At 41.6% G+C, this 22,416-nt stretch overlaps 2 protein-coding genes across 6 annotated transcripts in view; one reads left to right on the top strand and one right to left on the bottom strand.

Moving 5' to 3' along the window:
* COMT (catechol-O-methyltransferase) lies at positions 1-22,383 on the bottom strand. 4 transcript variants are annotated; one of them, XM_036393103.2, is made up of 6 exons: positions 16,232-16,374; positions 14,822-14,874; positions 7,017-7,299; positions 5,048-5,241; positions 3,682-3,813; positions 1-1,276 (listed from the first exon to the last, which is right to left on the bottom strand). In XM_036393103.2, the coding sequence occupies exons 3-6, from the start codon at positions 7,297-7,299 to the stop codon at positions 1,097-1,099; spliced, it is 789 nt and encodes a 262-aa protein (XP_036248996.1). In that variant the 5' UTR covers positions 14,822-14,874; positions 16,232-16,374; the 3' UTR covers positions 1-1,096. The 4 variants fall into 4 exon arrangements, with proteins under 4 accessions (XP_036248996.1, XP_036248998.1, XP_036248997.1 ...); XM_036393105.2 differs by lacking the exons at positions 14,822-14,874; positions 16,232-16,374 and adding an exon at positions 22,284-22,383; XM_036393104.2 differs by lacking the exon at positions 14,822-14,874.
* The window catches only part of TXNRD2 (thioredoxin reductase 2), a 32,144-nt gene continuing 31,404 nt past the window's right edge, over positions 21,677-22,416 (top strand). Inside the window, exon 1 of one of the 2 annotated variants that reach the window (XM_036393100.1) lies at positions 21,677-21,749. In XM_036393100.1, coding sequence (XP_036248993.1) covers positions 21,677-21,749 — 73 coding nt within the window. Of the gene's footprint in view, positions 21,750-22,121; positions 22,146-22,416 lie in introns of those variants that run through there. The other variant, XM_036393101.2, reaches the window with a different exon arrangement.

Here is a 22,416-nt window from a genome sequence, read left to right on the forward strand (position 1 = left end):
TCTGTTGTTTTTTATTTTTTATTTAGAAATGTGACTGTTGCTGCCTTATATAATCACAGCAGGACATGTGCTAGGAAATGCCACTGGATTTCTGCATTTTCAGGTGAGTTAGAGACTTTGTATTTGGCTTTGAATCTTCTCAGTGACGACCCACACTATTCACATGGTGTAACAGCACTGAGGTTAACCAGGGCATGCAGGGCCCACCTGCTAGAACCCACTCTCTCTGGACTTTATTTCTATACAACATTTTAAACATATCCAGCATTTCAAATAAGCAGCTTGCCCTGCCCCTAAAAGCACGTACTATGTATGTACAGTATAATGAGGGGAAAACCAGCATTTCATCCAGGTCAAATACGATGTAGTTTTGTGTTCCTTTTGGAAAGAGTCTGGTCCTTTTGTTACCTGTCACTGTATTTATTTTAATCTGTTTACTACTTCAGTTTTCCCTGCCTCTGCGTGGGCAGATTAATAATTTTATTTGTTTGTGTTTTCAAAATTCTGTTTTGTTGTTCTCATCACTGCATGGGTCTGCCTTCTTTCAGTGTGTGCTCTTTTCTCTCACATAGAGATGATTAACTTTTGCAGTAAATGTGCAAAGAAGTATCTGATCTCACAATAGGAGCCTTCACTGCATCAAGAGGCATGCTAGTAATTTAGCAAAAACAGGGCACATGAAATGGTCTTTTCTTGCAACATGAATGTTTTTTTTCACTCTTGCTAATGATTAATGAGTTTATCTTGGGGACACAAGTCTTCAGAAGTTGCAGAGTATTTCTCCACCCTAAACCCAAATTGTGGTTGTTCAAGTTGAGCTCAAAATGACAGATTGTTGTTTGATGATGTGTTGGTCAAGGCAAGGCAATGTGCATCACCTTGGGTTTGCAGAGTTAATGTGGAACAATGGCACAGACCCAACTTACTCCATATTCTGGTTTCTACCTCGCCTAAAAAGATCACTAGTGCTTGTTTAATTACAAGCTCCAAAATAAAAAAATAATAATTAAAAAAAAACCTGTAAAGCATGGACAAGTTAATCTGTGCAGTTGCATTTACATCATTTGAAACAAAAGTTGATTATTAATGATTCTCTTTATCCCAAAAACACAGCCTTCTCCATAGCATCTTCCACTTGCATATATTCCAGATGAGATGGGTAGTTAGTGCATTGGAAATGGGGGCTCTTGCGGACATAGTTAAGGAAATCTGGAGCTCCTGGGAAAATTATATTGTCAGCCAGAAGAACTGAGCCCTTCCTCAGCAAGTTGCATTCCTAGAAAGAAGAGAAATGGCTTCATAGTGGCTGTTAAGCAGACATTGGCTTGAATGTAATGTACTTTCATGTTAACCAGGTATACTCGAGTGCCTGCATCCCAAAACCCATCGTGGTACATGTCTGCAAGGTCAGAGAGACGTGGGAGAAGCTGAGTAAAGCTTGGATCCTTTGTGGTCATTTGCTAAGTTTTTCTGTTTATTAGTACAACATTAGATGCTGATTCTGAAATAGGAAATCAAGTGGGAGTGTGTGCTTTGCTCCTCAGCTTGTTTCCAGCTATGTCTACATGATCAGTAAGGTGGCTTTGTTTTGGCTGTCATGCCTCGTGTTTAAAAACTTTTTTAATATGGCATTAAACTGCTGTAGTAGCTTTTTAGGTCACCTGAGAGTAGCATGTACTGCTTTGGCCAGACTCAGTCAGATTCCAGAACTGCTAAAAGAATGAAAGATTTTCTGTGCTTGTTTTCTTTTCATCTTGAACAACTTCCTGCTGTTTTCTTTGGGATCTGGGCATGAAGCGAGGTTTTTGCACAATGAAGATCCCTCTGACGAATTTCCACAACACATAACTAACTTGCAGTAGTCACTTCAAGTGCAATGTTTATCCTCAGTAAATCTAAAAACCTAATTTTTACTGGTATTTTTTGTCTAGAAGAAGTGCTTATCTGGGCTTACCAGCTGTTTTAAAACAAAGTCTGTAGTTAAATCAGTTTGTTGTTATCCTGTGGTTACAGGCAGTAGCTGTAGCCAAAACATGGGGTGTTTTTGGTCACTCCCAGTCTATGACAGCAGTTCAGTTGATGAGTGTCCTGCAGAAGCCGTTGAGCTTATTGCTCTTGCCTCTGGGGACTGAACACCAGTGAGCACAGTAGAAGTGATTTTAGAGACATGTCAAATACCCTCCAGTCTGTTTCTATTGCACAGCTTACAGAAGCTTAGAAGAGACAACATACTGGATTTTCCACTGGTCATCAGGATTTCAGATGCTCTTCATGTCTGGCTTTTTTTTGTCTGGACCACTTCCAATATATACATATTTCATCTGAATAAATTCATATTCACTATTCATACTGCAATACCTGCTGAGAATACATTTTAGAAAGCTTATGACATCTGAAAAAATCTGAGGATCTTTTCTTTGTCTTTCTCCTCTTAATTTCACGGGAGTTTTTTTTTCAACTTTGTATCACAGTTGCATCAGAATCACCACTACCATGGAACTAAACCGTCTGTTTGCTTTGGCTGTGTTGTGAGGCTAAGTTCTGATAAGGATGCACTGTGGAAAGAGCTCAGTCATCCTTACACAGGCAGTTTAAAAGAAAGGACTTTCTGAGTACAAAATAACTGTACAGAGAGAACATTTTCTTCAGCTACTGCTGTGTAAATTCAATACTAGCTGTTCATAACACCAAACAAATTTCCTTTTCAAACAGCTTTCTGGAGGACAGGGCTTAAAACTAAAAAAACAGGGAGGCTGGGTCAGAACATAGTGTTGTAATCCTCAGGCAGGGGTCAGGAAGTATTTGGCAGGTTCTCAATCTAAGAGGCAGGCTCAAAAAAGTGGATTTATTTGAAGAAAATAATTGCAAAATGGCATGTCCGTAAAAGCAGGCAGTTGTAGAAAATTCTATCAGCTGGGACAGTATCTGTATGTGCTGTGTTGATAGGTACAGATGTTGTCCATCTCAGTTAACACCTGAAAATACCTTCCTATCCAGCAGTCCTTTGCCACTGCCTACTGCTGTTAGAGCCAACTTATTTTGTAATACCCAGAGTAATGGTTAAGGCAGCTTGGGAAGCAACAAGCATAATTTTTACACATTTGGGGCTGGACATAGAGTTGGACAGCATTTCCCTAGGAAGTGCCTGGCTGGAGCAGTCTGCACTCTTTTTAACATTGCTTTGCAGCATGCTACCACAGCCATGCTACCAAAATAGTATTTCATCAAGAGGCTCTGCTGGCACCATAGACCCAGGGAAAAAAAGGAATACTGAGGAAATTAGAGAGGTGGAGCTGGGATATGCAGGTCCCAAGTCTCACTCACTCCCAGGATCAGGATGAGCTTTGGGTCAAGGGTTCTGGTTGGTGACCATGCACACACTCCTGGGAGTGCAAGGCTCAGGCCATGCTCTCCTCCAGTAGAGTTTCTACTGCACACCTGTATGTTCAGGAAACAGAAGGGTTCAGCAGTACTCACTGAGTCCTTAGCTATGTAGTGTTGGCAGTTGTCCTTAACAAGAGTTTAGGGTCTTGTCCTTCAAATCCTCTTTCCTTGTAAGGCTGCTATTTTGGCTGCCAGTCTTTATTTTACATCAGATGAGGTCCCTCATAAAAATAGAGGCCTCACAGACATGAAGATATTTGCTGCTTTACTTTTAAGACTGGAATAGTGCAAACTGACCTGAAGCAGGATGGTGTCTGGTGTGTATCTGTCTTTCCAGTGGTCCAGGAAGACAAAATCCAGAGTATCCACTTCATATTTTTTTTTCAGCTGGGGGATAATTTCCTCTGAAGGGCCTTCTAGGAGTTTTACCTGAAATACAAATCCATGTGATGAATTGTGAACCATTAAGAAAAATCGCATGCTCCCAGCTAATTTTAAATTGTAGCCAGACATCAGGGATCATGTTTATAGCTCAATGTTGTGTCAGCTGAGTTATTTGGCAGGGTTAGGTCAAATATATCTTTTTATTTTTGACAAACCAACTCAGTTAAGTTTCAAAATACGAATTTGGGTGGTTTGGATTTTGTTGGTTTTTAAATTAACAACAGAAAAGGTGACCTGTGTTTTTGTTGTATAATGTGTGTCTTTACTAGAACATGGAAATCTCCTGTTGAAAACAGTGATTTTAATTACTTTTGTTTTAGTTACATCTCAGTTGAGTCTTGTAGTCCAAGGGAAGCAAAAGATGCAGAGAACAGGTTAGGTTAGAAAAAAGATGGAGGCTACAGTATGTAAAATTTATATAGCCAGGAGAGGGAAGAGACAGGACAGAGGCTGTTACATCTTCCTCACAGGTTTATTGGAATTACTACTTTAAACTGAAAGCAGCTGCTGCACGTGGATTTTTGTTAGGCAAGCACCATATACCCTGAGAGGAGGAAGAAAGTGGTAAGGAAATGTCTGTTTTATGACTCATAGTTGATCAGGAGATTAAATCAGATGGGCAAATGCAGTTTTAGATGTACTGGTACTTCAGGTTCTCTTCAAGAAGTTAAGAAACACATTAGAAGGTCCCTTGGTGGGACTTATTTCCTCCAGTGTTTCCAGCTCCATTGAAGTGAGATGTCTGCTGAATAGACAGGCACTTCTCAGGCATCAATCCCCCAACCTGGGGGGGATTTAGACTGGAAGCACCTGCATCTCAACCAGCTATAGAGAGTCAAGAGACCTCTGCCTGCACAAAACTTAGATATGGGTACTGTGACCAGCTAGATTTGGGTAAATACTTCTCATTTGAAGTCCATTGCACATAATACAATTGACTCCTGTGACCTTTTGTAACAAACTGGACTATGGTTCAGTTTTTGTAATTAGTCTTGACACCTTTTCGTTTATATTGAGAAACCCAGTATTCTTCTGACTTTTGGAAGGCAATATAGTGAAGTCCTGCTGGGAGAGGTCAGGCACTCTAACTAAGCATGGAGCTGGTTAAATTTATAAGGTCCCTGGGTAAAAGAAAAAAAAACAAAACCAAAATCTAACCAGTTTTGCTGTAGTGAATGGTATTCGCCATTGTATTTACCAAATACAAAATGGTATTTACCTTATCTTGTACTCCAGCAAACTCAATCATCTGTTTAGCTATAGCAGCAAATTCTGGGTTGAACTCCACAGTGAGCAGACGGGCTCCTGCCTTCAGTAGCCGAGAAATCCTCACTGCAGAGTAGCCACAGTACGTTCCCAGCTCCAGGGCAACTGATGGATTGGCCTCTTCCACTGTCTTGTCCAGAATTTTACCTGATTAAAAGGGGAAAAGATTACCTTTTGACAAAACCAAACTGGTTCATATACAGAAGAGCAAGTTGTGACAAGAAACTTTAAAAAACCATGTACTCAGTTGCTCAAGACATTCGAAAATTAAGAGCTGATGTCAAATTATATACGGTATCCTTTGCAAACTGGCCTGTGATCAAGATAATCATGGACATTTTAAGTTTCCATGTGCAAACTTTCAACTAAAAGAAATCTTTGTTTCACAATATACATATTTCTGAATAAGGAATTCCCTGAATTAATTTATATTCCCTGAATATAACTTATGGAATTCCCTGAATCAACTAATTTATAGTGTTAGAAGGGAGAAATGCAGTAATTTTTTCCAAGAAATTACTGCAGAAGCCATATTTGTGAAATATATAACTCCTGGATTTTGAGTGCTCATGTTTGTTGCTAATGTTACATGCTGCAGTCTGATATAATATTTCTTATTCCAAATACTCATCTTTAAAGGAAAAAAGAAAAGTCTACTTGCAAAGCTACAAAATATTTGGTTTCACTGCATGAATTTGTGGAATGGAAAATATTACTCAATTATTAGCAACATAAAATGTTCCCAAAAAGAAGTGACAGTGACTATATTCAGTCCTTTTGAAAGAAAGGATTTATTTGTGAGAAATTTCCTCTTATTTATATGGCTAAAAACTAGATAACTAAACTCAAAAAGTGGTGGAAGGGATTTTATGCTAAGCCATGGTCATTAAGGGATATTTTTCTGGGTGCTATTTATTAATATGATGATGAGCATCTTGAGGCCATGTAGGCACTCTTGAAATCTCAGAGACTAAAGATGCTCCAGCTTTGATGGCTTTTATCTGAGGAAAGGCCATCAGAACAAAATTAGAGTGAAATTATTAAGAACTTAATCACAAATGTTTGAAGTTTAGAGCTTTAAGTATTCCTACTCAGCCATGACCCACAGTTCTGCTCTCCTAAGCACCCCAGCCAGGTATGCTGAGGAGCTACTTTTAAAATTGTACACATGTTAGAAGAGCATTTTTATCACAATGCTTACAGTTGTTTTTCATTAGCTATGTTAATCCCAGACTAAGCAAATTTCCCCAGAAATATCCCAGCAAGAGGTGCTTTTGTTTCTAATTCATAAGGGAACATATTAACATTTTGCCACTATAGTTTTTTGAAAAGATTGCTGCTTTCCTGCAGCTATGCAAAAAAGGTTTTGTTCCCATATTTTTCTTTAGGAGACAAGAACAAGATGATTTACTTGCTAAATAGCAACAATGTCTGATACTGTATGACACGGCTAGGATTTCTCCCTTCAACAGAAACTTCTCATTTATGCTTGCATATACAAAATTCATATAGTTACACACAATTTTGGGGTTTTTTCAATTTGCTATCTTGCTGTTAAGGATCTGAAAGTATTTAACATAATGAATTATGCCTTGAAGGCACCCTATGTAAAAAGTGGGGTATAATGCAACCCTAGATTTAACCCATAAGTTGCCACTCTCTGCTCACACACTTGCAATGTGCACAACACAGAAACCACAACCCACATCTGGGGCTCTGACTTTCTGGATGAAAGTTTTCTCCTCAAAAATGTCTGCACGAGCGGGCACGACTGTTCCCAGAACTACTCTGCTGACCATAAGGCTGTGTGGGTTGGGCTTTTTGCAGCAGCAGATGGAAGTGGCCATGTGAATACAATCAGATGTCCTGTTCTGTGCTAGTCTTGAAGGATCTTTTCAGATGCTGACCCTTGCTGCAATTACCTTTCTCATCACCCACGTTCATGGCCCACTCTTTCTGGGAGCAGTATTTATCTATAGTGTCCAGCACACTACAGGGGTCTCCTCGCACTGCATTCTGCAGCACAAAGTTTAAAATCCTCTGTTCTTTGCTCTGATTCATGATGAAATTGGTTACTTTCTCCCGGATTATTTCGTTCCAGATAAGGGCAGCAGTGGCATTTTTCCTGATGAGCAACACAATGAGCAGCAAAATGAAAAGCAGGATGAAGACACTGAACAAAGGGACTGAAGAGCTCTCCAGCATCTGGAAGAAAAGAGAAAAACCCAGGGTTAAGGTGGCACAGGAGAGGACTGTCCTTTTTGTAAATATTGAGCTAAATAATTCGCAATCAACTGTACTGAACAGGAACACACAGAGTTTAATTATGATTGTGTCTAAAGTAGCTGTAAAAGGCTCTCTGTCACTTGCTAATGGATGGTGCTCTGTAGCACTTCCTTTAGAAGCCAATTTTACAGGCAGTCAACAAGTAGCTTTATTTAATGCTCTGGTCCCTTCCCCCACACAGCTGCTCAGTCCTGGCTCCAAGCATGCCACTGCACAAGGAGCTTCCAGCATCAAATCTGTTCTAGCTCCAACAGGAGCTACAACATCCTCAAAAATTTTGCCTAAGTTACCCAAGACCAATGACAAAGGGATTATATCTAGGAGATAACAACATTCCTACAAATCTCTTCCTACTTGTTCTTGCTTCTCTTTTTTGTTTCCCCAAATATTGTCCCAGAAAAATCCTATTTTGTATGGATGGTCTGACCTCCCTTCTGTAGTGGGATTTGGCATATACACATGGGGAAAATCTACCCCACTACTTAAAGTTTGAATCATTATGCAGAACATATTTTGACTTCAGAAGATGACTGAGTTTCCATGGAGATATGCTCAAGATACAGTACAGCTGATTTTGTTCAGTCATTCTCTTATCTTAGTTGCAGAGCAAGTATGATTTGTTTGGAGCTGTTAAAAGTCTATTTCTTTTGCTTTTAAGCAGTCACCAATGTTAACGGTTACCCTTAATGCTTTTCTTGCAAAGTCTGACCTGAGATGTTTCCTTTCAGAGCCTGCCAGCATCATTAGCACATTAATATCTTGTTTCTTGGACCTTCTGAATATTTTTTCCTAGCTAATGTGAGCCTGCTTCATTATTTCAACAGGATCATGAAGGCCTGGATGTCAATTTTTCTTCTTTCCCTCTGTGCAGAAGTAGTTCTACTGACCAGGCCCAGGTTGTCCTGCACCTTTCAGATGGGACTTCAGCTCTTTTTAGTTTTTCTACATGAAAATATTTTACATTATCTGTCCACTAAAAACTTTGATGGGGCTGTGGAAAGATCATTAGTTTAACATTAAGTATCTCTCTAGCTTCACTTGACTGGCCTTTACTTGACTTTCATGGCTTAGTTGATTGTATGATTGTTGTTGATGGATTTGGATTACTGACACAGGTGAGAGATAATTATTCTGAACTCCAATGAATGGATGGAGCCCAGATCTTCCTAAGGCCAGCAGATCTCTGACTTTCCTGCCTCTGGACACGTGAAACTGTGACCCTGCAGCCCCGTGACTCACTTGGTGGCAGTCCAGCTCCAGTCAGGTCCCTGTAGCACAGAGGAGTGCTGGCATTCAGAATTACTGCAGACACTGCCAGACACAATTCTCTGCTTACATTGGACACTTTGGCATTCTCTGGGCAGACCTTGCCACAGGCTGTTACTTCAGCACTATGAGATCCTGCCAGCATCTTTGGGGCTGCCCTTCAAAGATCTGTCAGACAGCAGGAGTGGATGGGAGCAGCAGGATGAACTAGGCAGGGTATTTTGGGGGGAACAGCTTTCTTCCTTTATTGCTTAGCATTGATATGAGACCATTTAATGAGATTTCTCTAAACAGGGAGAGACAGCCTCTGTAGGCTAACTCAGCCCTGCTCCCTGTCCTGCAGGAATGCTGAGACTTCTTTTTCAGACTGACTGAATCAAGAATTCAGAGGGATCCACTTTTTCCAGTGCCTCAGCTCTTTGCACTTGATTCCCACACGAATGCTACCACACATAAGAGGTACCACATGTAAGAGCAGAGCCCACCTGCCTCCCCAGAGGGTGGTCACAGGTAGAAACAACCTACAGAGTACATGCTGATTTTTCCATTCCTAGATGAATTCACTTATTTTTAAAGTATCAAGGAATGTTTTTCAGCTACTGGGTTTTTTATTAATAATATTTCTGTATAACATGCCAGCACCTTCATAAACTGGCAGTATGGGTTGTTCTTAGCAGAACTCCTTCAGGAGGCAATTATCCTGAAAACCACTTTCCAGAGAAGGTATCTTCCAAAGAGAGAGAAAAGCACACTTTTGGTTTTCTTTTTTTTTACACAGTATTTTTCAAAGTTTGTCCCTCTTAATTTCTCTCTTCTTAGGTGTGAAAATAAATTTAGTGACAGCAGTAGACTGTAAAGGCAGGCTGCCAAGAGCAAGAGGCATGGTGATGGTCATGCACCCAGAGGGAAAAAAGATCTGTACCAAAATAGGTAATTGCTTTCATATTCTTAGCTGGAAAATATTTGATATGAAAATTAAGTGTGTAATTCAACCAATTTAAAACTACCACTACCTAGGAGACAGTCATGTTATGACAGCTTTAGAAAATGCAACAGTAATTTTAGCTTTAATGTGGATTCATGAGATTCATTAAGTATGCAATAAAAGTTGCATACAGTCAAGTTTCCCATAACCACTTATTACAAGGCAGCCAGTCTTATTATTTAATGCTTATACTGAGGTTCCAAATACACAGGTTAGCACTGCAGCCTCTTCTGTGCTTCAGAAACACCATAATAAAGGGAGCCTTCTCTTTGAAAGCTAAAATTTGAAGTGGAAAATAGCAGGCAAATGAAAAATTCAGCAAGGGAATAAACAGAAAACTGGAGGGACAACATTATGGGAAGGAATGAATAGCACGTATCAGTACATCTGGTTTTGAGAAGACAGAGTTTAAAAGAAAACATATTAAAATTTCATGCCCAAACCTGTCAAACTACTGATGAGTCTTTCTAAAGCACTGAGTTATTTTCTTATGCATCTAATCTTACTCATTTTGGCAGTTTCATAAGACCAAATCATAACTTGATAATGCAGCTCAGCAGTTTTCCCCTGATGTACACCATAATCAAACAATCAGCATTTGAATGGGAGTTCTGCTTCAGTTTACAGAGATTTAAAAAGACATTTTCAAAGAGAGAAGCAGACACAAAATGTGGGAATGTGCTGCCCCAACTTACCTGCCTGTGGAGATGAAACACCTAAGACATTCCACTGGCTTTAAAAGAAACCATGAAAACTGGCTCAGACTTAGGGATCTGCTATTATGCCAACAGATGTTAAATTAGGGGATTTAGTATCCCCTTACTATCATATGATCTTCAGTTTTTCTAAAATCATAAAAATGCTCATGTGATGGAGCCCAAACCAATACATCCTGGTCTTTATTCTCATGCAGCTGACTCCAGCCATTTCACCAAAAGTTACAATAAGGATCTTTCAGTAATGCTATTTATCAATCCTTCTGGTACATTTTTCCAACCTCTGCTAAAAAATAATTGCTCCTAAAATTCCCTGACATGAAAAAATAAGGATTAGAACAATTGGTAACATCAATTATTAAGGTAAGTCCAAGTAACCAGATTGATCTTTTTCAATGTTTCATAAAAACTGTACAAAGTTTTCATAGCACTGTTGGAGGAAGGTGTATGGAAATGTGATGCAAACTACTGAGTGCAACTGCTTCTCAGATTCCAAACCAACATCCCTTTGCTAAAAACTGATCTTTATTGAGAAGGAAAAGAAAGCATGTGAAAGTAAGCACCTTTAAGTAGTCTAAGTTTTAACAAAAGTATATACTCTAGTGAGATTCACACTCAGTGGATTAAAGAAGTATCAAATTTGACTATTTAACTATTCTGAAGCTTACATTTCACTACATTATGAGTAACTACCAAGATGTCATTTCCTACAGATGCAAAAATAAGAGATTACAAATATTGAAATACTTGTGAGGTGGAAAACTGCTGGATAGAACATTTTTCTAATCAAGGTGAATCCTTCTATGCCTAATTACAGAGCTTCTTATTACAGTTTTAGCTTGGATAAACTGATATTGCTTTGCTTTGTACTGAAAATTAACTCCTAAACATTATCACAAAAAGCCCCCCTTTTTTGTACAAAGACAGCACATACATTAGCCTGTTATTCTCCAGGGCTGGAATGAGAGTAAACTTTGTGACCCTGAGCCAGGGGACTTAGCTTTCAGTCTCATTTTGGCAATGTTTTTCTAATCTGGCCTTGGATGAGCTGTCTTATCTTGCTCTGTGTTGCCACAAGAGTTAAAGTGACCGCTACGTGTGCAAACTTTCAATTGTAAAGCTGAATAAATCTTTTTCAGAAAAGTCCCTGCTATGAACGTATGGATAACACCTGAAGAAAGGCAAAGGAGTTTTGTCTGCCCAGCAAATGCCTATGTGACATTATTATTCTTGAGTTTATGAACAACTGGGAAAATGTGGAGACAAGCAGTGCTTCAAATGCTTTCCTAAAGGGCTCTCAGCCAGCTGACAATTCAGGCCTTTGAGGAAAGATGGTACAGGCAGTCTTGCTGTAATTTTTCATGCCTTTAATCTAACTGCCAAGTACTGGTTGGTTGTTTAAGAGTTCATTACCAGTCTCCACACATCCAGACAGTACTTTAGCATTCTGGTGCTAAAGGGTTTAGAATCTAATTCTGACTTTATTAACTCACACAACCTGGTGAGTGGGAAGCACTTGATAAGTTTATATCATTCAACCTTTTTCAGCTTCTCCTGAAATGATGCCTTTAGACACTGATGCACTGAAGTAAGCAGAGGATTTGTACACTAGGAAGGATTATTAGCTGCCTATGAAGCATTGTGAAAACAATGCAGAAGACTCAGCACATTTCTACACATATTTGAACAATGTTCTGCACTAGGCCAGAGGAGATCTGTGCTGTGCTGGGACTGGAGTTTCTGACTCTTAGTCCTGTGCTGTCTTGAATGAGGCAATCTCTCTTTTGTGGCATTTTGTTTTTCTTGATGTTTTCCCAGAGAAAGAAAGGCAGAGTATTTTGGTCAGAAAGTCTAAGCTAACTTCTGCCAAACATTATTGTATCCTGTTGCTGTAGGCAACACAATTCAACAGCTTTGTAATTTAGTACATTTAAAGGTCAAAAAGAATCTTTTTACCTTCTATTCTTTTGTTACTGTTTATGTATTTTCAAGTGAGTGCAACTGTTCTGTGAAAAATAATCATCATATTGCCAAATGTGAATAGCTTGTATTTCAATGGAAACTTAGTCTGGGAGTTTGACATTCAGATTTTCCACTGACATCATGAAAACAATCTGAACAGACTTTATATAATTTTTCACTATTTCTTGCCTGAAATCTAGATTTTCCTCTCAGTTTTTTTTCAAATTACTATAATTTAACTTCACTGCAAACTTTTCTGTCTTCTATAAATGCAAAGTTCTAAAGATTGTTTTCTGCCCCCATAGCCTTTTGTCTTCCCTCTCCTTCCCTCTTCTCACGTTGAAAGAAAACAAATACAAATTTCTTCTTACTGAATGAAAGGAAGAGAACAGGAAAGTGCCTACTGCCTACTTGGGAGCCCCATCAAATAAGCTTCATAAGGGTGTTTAAATCCATTCTCCCCATATAGATTTCAATTAGGATAATTGCTACCCACTTAAAACTCCCTTCCCAGCAGCCATTCTCTCGATGGTATTTGGTGCTATTACCCAGAGCAGAAGGTTTATATGATGGTTGTGTGTCCCAAAAAGAAGTGCAGTGTTTAGAATGAACTGGCCACACAGAGAGGCCTCATCTCCATCCAACATACAGGTGCAAGGAATTGTAGCATTCTAATCCAGACTGACCTAGTGAACACACTGCATGATTAAAGCCAGATTTGGCAGAGAGAATTCTTCAAGGATAAGACATGCACTTCACCAGGCCTTTAGAAGGACAGCTTTTCAGGAATATGACCCTTTCAGGTACCCCTAGGAAGTGTTTGTTTCTGAAAGTCCTTATTCCTCCTGGAGCACTCCAGATGTGTTTGTACCATTTGTACCAGTGTTTAAGACCAGTGGTTAGGTTTCTAAGCTGAGATTTTCATGTTCCCCAGGGAATAAAATCAAGCTGTTATTTAATGCCTTTGCCCCATATAGAGGTAGGGAGAAAGGGCTGAAAGAGGAAAGACCAAACTGGCTAACTGCTCTGAGGACAGACCTATTTCACTGTCTCTTCCTGATATCACAGGGCTGAATCCTTAGTGTCCCAAATCCCCACTGCATGCTCCTGCCCTGCTTCCAAGGCTACCAGCTAATCTACTGTAAATCTGCCTCTCTCCCAGCACAGCTTTCTGCTGTCCACAGGCTGCTCTTCAGGCTGGGGGGAGTGCACAACTGAAACTTGGTAGTGAGGACACCTGCTGAGGGATCTGAAGGATTAGGAAGAAATCTCCGCTGAAATGATGACTTATTTCTATGAAAATTAACAACTCTAACACGCCAGGCAAGGTAGGATTCTCCACAGCATTGCAGGTAATCAAACATTGTGTGGGAAGAGGGAGCCTGAGATAGAGCAGGGTAAGGATTGGTTTCAAATCCTGAATGAAAGCTCCCCCCAGAAAAGTGCCTGGAGTGGGCATAGAGGGTTTCTGTCTAGAAATTGCTTTCTGAGAGAGCTTTAGAATGGCCTCACACATTAAGGTCTGTTTTCAAGGACTGCTGCCAAAATTATGTTTTTTCAGAAAATTCCCAGTCACTTTTAATTCCAGTGATCCTGAAGGAATGCTGAAAGACAACAGTATGAGACTGGCAGATGTAAACTGGGTACCAGACTGCTGCTAGGAAATATTGCTAAACTTGGATGGCAAATAAGTTGCTTGCAGTTGTTAATGTGATCAAGCTCTTTTCTATTAATGCAAACTAAAGCTGTAAATCAGGAAGTTTTCCTTTTGTATTTCAATACTGCAAAGCTGTGCAGATGCATGTGGTTCTGAACCTGAGGGTTTTGTTGGAGAAGCCCATGACTGAGTAAGCAGAAGTGCAGAGACAAAGTAAAGGTTGTTTAAGGTTGTTTACAGAGTTCATCAGTATGACGTGCTTGACAGTATTGGTAAATGAGTATGTTTGGAAAGGACAGAAAGTAAAAATAATATCCATTATGTGCATCAGAAGGATACTCTATAAGCACTGACAGGGCTGGCAAGCAAAAGTATTCGCTTTTTGTCTCTTCTTCAGAGATATTTTTGGAGTAGCAGAACTCCCTCTTGAGAATGAAAACCTCCATAAAGTACATCTGCAGCAAAACACTTATAAAAGCAGCTATTCAGCCAAATGTGACTGAACTTGAATGTGAAGCTTCACTTGCATTCAGCTTTTTCTTCAATATAAATGAATACCGAATTACAGCATACTTATAGCCATAAATTAAATGTTCAATTTAGTCAGGGTTATCTCATCTCACTTCTTTCAGCTGTCAAGATTTACAATACAGTACAAATGCATTACACACAAATATGTCCTACTCTTTCTCTGTGAAAGCTGTTGCTGCCCACGGACTGGCTTCCTGACAATGAGTGCCAGTCAGAATGTGGAAAACACCACTTCTTTCAAAAGCACCACTGTTTAAAATAGTGACATTATCTAAGATAACACATCATGTCAAGCCTGACAAATAAGAAAATATAAATATGTACCTTTCTTAGTCTAGCAGAAGCTGTTCCCTCCGATCTTTTCCTGTGCTGCTCTCCTGTGGATTTTACAGAATAAGAGTCCAAGAGCCTGCAGTATTCAGTCACATTCGATCACATCACAGGAATAGCTTATCAGTTCTGTTACACAGACTCTAAAAGGAGCGGTGTCCTTTTCCCCAACTCCTCCTTTCACAGATTCTGCACTCCTTAAAGGTGCTCGGTGCTCTAATAACCGTAGAGAAAGCTATTCATCTGTCCCCTAACGACCGTGCTCTTGTTACTTAGTTACAGCACAGTGAATGCTGACAAAGTCAGGTGTGAGCCAAATCTGTGCTCAGTATAAATGCAATGTGTTCAATCAAGCAACTTCAGGAATGAATTTGGCCCAAGGGATTTAGTTCTTTTTTCAGCTCAGACGTGGCATGCTAAAGCCAGAGCAGAATTGGTAGGAACAAGACCTAGGCATGTGGGTTAAATATAGAGTGCTGCTGGAGGCAGGCGAGGTATGTATAGCAAATGGCTTAATAGCAACTACAGGAGGAGCTGCAATCAATACATTATAAATAGCACATTGGAATTTCTCTGGCTTCTAGCTGGAAAAATACTCTGCTACAAACAGCTCTAAGGTAAAGGAAGAGGCTTATTCTAGGAAACATTGTTTTCAGCTTGTCTGTCTAAACTGTTTCCTTTGAGGTGGGAACAATAAAATCCAGCTGCAATTAAATTGCACCATCGAGAAAATCAGAAGAAAACAAAAAAATCCTAACCACAATAGGGTAATAGTTCTCTCCTGTATTCTCACTGCAAAACTCAGACCTAGTCAGCAAGTGTTTGAAGCTCAAGACTAAAAACTTTTTAAAGACTTAAAGAATGTATTTGTACCAAGCGTGGCAGAAACAGGAGCTGAAGTTCTGAGAACTTCAGGCTTTGTCAAGTGATAGGGGAGGTCCTTGAAAGAATTAGGGACCAGCTGAGAGCATGACAAGAGAAAACCCAATAATTTTAAGCAGATTAATTGAAAAAAGAATTGTGGCAAAAAATAGGTGGTGAAGATTGAAATGTTTCTAGTAGCTCTAAACAAAACATAACTAAAGCCCTGCAATACAGCACAGTCCCCAATGTCAATACAGAATAGCTTTCAACTATCCCTTCCTTGTATAACAGAGCTTTAGCTCTGCAAATATTTTCTTATAATCTAGACATCAAGCACAACAAAGAATGAAGTAAGCAATACTGCAGTCCAGCTTCACTGACAGTAATTTCCTGTCTGGTCAAAAGCTGGTTGCGTCCACATGATCCCTGATGCCTCCCACAATTCAAATTAGCAGAGAATTTTTTTTACTGCTGGGCTGTGGAGAGAAGAGTCAAAACAGCAAAACTTACTCTAAGCACTGAGTAAGTATACAGCTTTACCTTGTGTAAGTGCACAGCTGCTCTTTGGAGAAGTCCTTGCAGTTAACTACAGCCGGTTGTGGGTGGTGTCAGCCCAGCTTCTGCTTAGCAGTATAATTTAGTGCCAAGACTTCCCAGATTGAGCAACATCCCATGACAACACTTCTAAAAGTCTTCTAACTTGGAGCTGAATTATATTCTTCAGGCTCGAAGCATGGGAGGAGCAAACTTGCTTCTGCCTGCCCACGGCTGTTTACTTGTGTGATAAAAGCTACGCCTGCAAGTAACCCTTGCTGTTGTCTACATCTTTTATTACATAAGTAAAAATGGTGAATGGCAATAACTGCAAGTTAGACAAAGCTAGAGGTTAAGTTGGTTAAGACACCCAAACTGTGTGATAATGTCCATAAATTGCTTCCAAGTTAATAGAAAGTTGAAATCTTGCAATATGTTATGGGGTATTTTCTTCCCTGAGAGAAGTTTCTTTGGTAGCCTGATAGACATTGGTTCATGTCTCTCTTTAATTTACCTGTTAGCCCAGCACATGGTCTTTATAAGTGTGGATATTTTTGCAAGTTTTTTTACTAATATACTAACAATGCTACAAACTCCACAGTGCATAAATTTACATACTATCTATATGACTTTTCCTTGTTTAGACAGTAAAAATCTGCCCTGATATTAATACATATTATTATTATCTGCCCTGATATTAATGCAGAGAGCTACAAATGTATTGGTGTAATACTATTTTTATGTAGGGCCAAGATCTTAAAAGACTTCAGAATATCTATCAGGTACTGGATTCCCAGGGCACATCTATGGGAAGGTGTAGAACCAGGATGCATTAGCCCAGGAGCAACATCACATGAACGGCAGCAGCTCAGGAGAACTGGCTGGTTCAGGCTGACTCACCCTGACAGTCGCCACTTCAGCTCTGATCTGGCTGCACAAACTTGAGCAGACCTGCTCATGGCCAGAGCTCCCAGCTGCAGTCACATGGTGCAGCGTGGCCATTCCCACTTGCTGTGCATAGCACGGAGCCAGAGCTTTCCCCCCTAAATCCATGCCTGGCATAACAACAAATGGCATTCCCTTCTTCTAATAACCCTGGACAAAGACTGGTTTTTAAAAGCCGAAACAAAGGGAGACAGGAGAGCTAGCACATTATCATAAACCCCAGAGATCATGTGAAACACTGAGTGGAAGAAAATTCTTTTGAGCTTGCATTTTCAGAATAGCAGGAGGGATTTTCTTTTATGGGAATTTGCTGTTTTCCACAGTCAAATTAGTCTGTCTTGCTGAGAAACATGAAAAAGAGGAATTTTGAAGAAAGGAAGCACCACTCATGTCTGAATCGGGAAACTGCCTGGCAATATCTAAAACAGGAAACAGCTAAAAGAGAAGAAAGATGGCCAGCAAAGTCGTACTCTAAATTTGAACAGATAATACAAGCAGTTAGACTATTTTGTGTTTACAGTGCCTCTTAAAAGGTTATCAGGAAGATTAAAAAAACCTTTCAGCTTTCAAGGACTTTATAACTCATCACAAAAACTCTGAAGCAGTTAAGTCTACACATTTCTCTCTTTTCTACCCTCACATTTTTTGGCAATATGTGCTGAAGCATTTGAATGAAGCCAAGAACTTGTGTTACTTGAAGATTCATCTGTTTCTGCTGTTTTTTTCCCTTACTTGCAATCAATTACTTGTTCAGGACAAACTATGAACAGAAGATCTATGTTAAGGAAGGAAGGACCAAATAAAAAGGCATAGATTAAATTCTGAACTAGTCCTCCTTTGAGACAAATTTCTGAAAATAATTCTTGAATAATCTTTAAAAGAGAGAGATGGTAAGAAACCAAAAGGTCCTACCTGATGTGGAGACAGCTTAGTTCAACCAGCAACACAGCAGAGTTCACTGCCACTCTGTAAATTATTCATTAGGTCACGCCACAAAATGCAACCTCTGAGAGAATGGATTCCCCACTCCACCCACTAAAAAGGACACAAAGTGATGATTTCCAAAGACAGTATCTACCTGACACCTCTCTTCTTGTCCCCACCCTCCCTGGCTGCTGATCTAGGAATGTAAAACATAAAGGAAACTATGCCAGAAAAACAGGAAAGACAAGAAGATGTGCTTGAAAAGTCAAAATTTTTAAAAGGTTTGGTAGAAAAAGTATTTGGCCCTGGTCATCTTCGTGAGAGAGAATTTAAGTAAGCCATTGATAAATGTAATAAAATGTATTTCCTACGAAGGAAACAACATACAGAATTGCAAGCTGTCTTCACAATAAATTCAAAAGGAGAAAGTTTGCCGGCTAACAAAATCAATTCATGACTTACAAAGCACCTTTTTTTGTTGAATGGATTTGTGTACATTTCCGATACAGGGTTAAGACCACACTCTTTAAAGTATATTGAATAAACATCTCCACCTGGAAATAAACCAAACCACAACTAGTGTATAAGTTCATTTATGACTTCAAATATGACAAGCTACAACTAACAAAATTAGTGGAAATATGATGCTAAATCTGATAACTATCTTGGAAGAAGTTTTTTGCATCTCAGTTTTGGAAGTATATGCTTTCACTGCAGAAACACAAGGCTTTATCTAAATGATTCCTGATAATAAAACATATTTGCTGCTAAAGGGCTTAATACTTGTTTTCTTAAAAGAAATTAAGATATATTTTATATATATAAATAATGTGTATCACTAATTATCTAATCAACATAATGCTAACCAGAAAATAATTAAATTAAGAGTAGAAAGCCATATGAGCTGAGCCACAGGTACAGTAGAAACCACATTTGATAACCATTATCTGTCTCTTGTCGCTGAAAAAGGGTTTGGAAGTGCAGCACAGACACACCTACTCAGTGCTGACAGAAGGAAATACCAGGGGCTGCTGCTCTTACTGATACTGTCACCATCAGCACAACCCACTCCTCGCTGCTGCTGTTTGTCTCTATCACTCTCGAGGATCAACCAAGCCAAGAACAAGTGGAATGGCACAGCACAGAGTTTGGACTTTCTTCTGAAGCTGGTTCTGATGGGAAAGCCTGTGGAGCTGCCCTGTGCTTTATTCTGAGCTGTGGGATACAGCCACAGGGCTGGGCACACCCCAGCATCACATGGTCACACCATGGCACAGCACCAGCTGTACTCTCTAGTCTGAACCTCTTTTAGTGTTTTAAGGTCATTTCCTCTCATCCTTTCACTTGAGATGCAGCAGAAGAAACCGACAGCACCTTCCTTTCATTTGATTCAATTTAGTTTCACTTGCTTTGCCACATTTAAGGCCTTTCCTTATTAGCAGAACACCATAATGCTGCAGGGACATCTCCTCACATAAACTTGTTTTGTGTCTGGGGAGAGTCAATTCTACCCTTGATCCTACGTGTCTGAACCAAAGCTGTGTGAAGAGCATATTCTCAACACTGCCTCATTCAACTCAGAATAGTGGCTAACATGAAAAGCTGAAACAACTTTGCATGCATGCACCTTGAAAAGCATAAAAGATTACATCTGAATATGCTCAAGGTTTCTTTAATTCAAAGACCTCTCAGTATGCTCTAGTCATTTCTTTCTACTGCTTTTTCAGTGGGTAACAGTGTTTCTAGTGATAACAGAATTTGCTTTTGGTTTTCTTGTATTTTGGGTGGGAGGTTTAATAGCAATGATGCTGGGAAAAAATCATCAATCCATTTACTAAAGTGATAATAATTCCTGGGTTTTTTAATGTATTTTCAAACTTTACGGGGTGAACAAAAATAATGAGACTACACTGGAGGTGAAGTGAATTCTATAAAACTTTCTTTGAGTATTTTAACTTCCTGCCATTTCTCCTCAGCTGTGGACCAGAGGATCGATGTTTCCTGAAACAAAATGGTTGGATGCTGCCCCCTTGTGAGCGAGGCCTCGGTTCCAAAGCCTGAACCACGACTGCCTAAAACCTTTTTTTTTTCTGTAAAAAAACCTTGTGATTCTCTTGCCCCAAGCTTTTGGCTGTGGTAGCACTTAACACATACAACCCACTACCTACAGCAACAGGCAGGGCGAGTACTGAGCTTCAGTGAAGGCCAAGCCAGCGCCTCTGAACGAGGAAAACTCGTTCCCTTGATTTGCTTTGATCAATGGCAGCTTTGAGGCCTTTTTACCTCAGGCTGTCAGAACACATCATTAACATTATGATGGCATTATTAACTCTCAGAGCTCCCATTCGGGATAGGTCAGCAGCATCACCCTGGTTTAATCAATAGCAGGCATGGGGCACAGGGATAGGGATGCTGCTGGAGGCTGAGGCACTGCAGGCGCTCTGAGAGGGTGTCCTGAGCAGAAATCTGTCCCAGCACAGCCCAGCCATGTGTGCAAACTGTTGGTGCAGATCGGGGTCAGTGACCCACACCGCTTGGGCCCCACTCCAGCATTCCAGCAGAGGAACCCCTTGCTCCAGACCTGAGTCCTGCTCACAATCCTGAAAGTATCACAGTCACAGGAACATGGAATAACACTGAGTGTAGCACCTAACACCTCATAGAAGGTGCATTGTTCAAACCTCCTCAGAGGTTTCTGTCAGCCAGTGACCTGCACCTGAGGAGGGGCTGTGGCAGCTCCTATCACCACGTCTGCTACAGAGGAATGGCTGCTTCAGAGGGGAAAGGACAGGTCTCGGACATCACTGAAGGTTTTGGGCTGTCATCATGATCCTTGTCTTTCCCAAAAGGCCTTTCCCAAGCCCTTTCTACAGCAGGATCTGGGGGGAAGCCAGTCAAGCAAACTGTGGGATTTTTTTTTTTTTTCCTTTCAAATGTCTAACACAAATTTTAACTGATTTTAATTGAGGAGCCCAGAACTGGAATGCTGTGTCCAGTTCTGGGCTCTTCAGTATAAAAAGACAAGGGGCTATTGAAGAGGGTCCACCAAAGGCCATGAAGATGATGAGGGGGCTGGAGCATCTCTTATGAGGAGAGACTGTGGGAGCTGGACCTGTTTAGTCTGAAGAGAAGACTGAAAGGGAAACTCATTAATGATATGAGAGGATGAGAAGCAATGGCCATAAACTAAACACACGAGGTTTTACCTCAACATGAGGAACAACTTCATGTTGGTGGTGGCAGAGCACTTGAACAGCTGCCCAGAGAGGTCGTGCTGTCTTCCTCTCTGGAGACATTCCAAACCACCATTCCACCTGCTCCAGGTGGCCGTGATTTGTACGGGGGTTTGGACTGGGTGGTCTCCAGAGGTCCCTTCCAACCCTAACGATTCCGTGCCGGTGTGTGCGATTCACCAGCGCCAGAGCCTGTGCCCGCCTCCCCCAGCGCCGTGAGGGCTCCGCGCCGAGCGCTCCCCTCAGGCGGCTCCCGCGCGATCCCCGTGGGGCCCCGCCGCCCTCCGCTCAGGCGCTACGCGGCCAGCCCGCCGGGTCCTGGCGGGCGCGGGGCCCTGTGCCGTACAGCATGGCGGCGCTGTGGCGGCGGGCGCGTCCCCCGGCAGTGTCGGGGCTGTGCCGTACGCTCCGAGTGCTCTCAGGTACGCGGTACCCGCGGGGCTCGGGCCCGGCAGCGGCCGCGCATTTGCTGCTCCCCGCGGGAAGCGGCTGCCCGCGCCTTCTGACGCGCAGAGCGCCCGGGGAAGGTCCCCCAAGCCTTTTGCACCACCCGTAGATCACAGACTCGAGCGGCTGCTGTGGCGACCGGGCCGCCTCTCCGCTCTACTCCGAGGCGGGGCGGGCGGCGGCCGCCTCCATCCGTGAGGGCTCTGGCAGCCACCGCCGCGCGCGGTGCTCCCGCGGAGCCCGTCCCTCGGCCCCTGGGCGCTGAGGGACCCCCGGGTTCAGAGGAAAATGCAGCGAGGTGGGGGCTCCGCAGTGGGGCTGGGGCTGCCCCAGAGGCAGCCAAACCTTTCCTGCGGAATCAGCGCCAAAGGGTAGCGGCCCTCCCCGCCCGCTCGGCAATTCCAGGGCAATCCCGGCTGATGCTGCGTGGGCTCGGTGCCCGCCCCGCCCGTGACGGCTCCGAAAGCAGCAGCGGCCCTGTGCCCTCACTAGAAGGAATCATCGCTCACCTGCTCTGCTCCCGCCGCCTCACACCGCGCCGGGAGCCGGGGCTGCTTTGCTCCGAGGCCGGTCTGTGCCGGGGCCGGTCTGTGCCGAGGCCGGGGTGGCAGCAGGGCCCGCTTCCCTCTGACCGCGTCCCAC

This window comes from Molothrus ater, chromosome 18 (genome assembly GCF_012460135.2).
Source record: "Molothrus ater isolate BHLD 08-10-18 breed brown headed cowbird chromosome 18, BPBGC_Mater_1.1, whole genome shotgun sequence".
NCBI lineage: Eukaryota > Metazoa > Chordata > Aves > Passeriformes > Icteridae > Molothrus > Molothrus ater.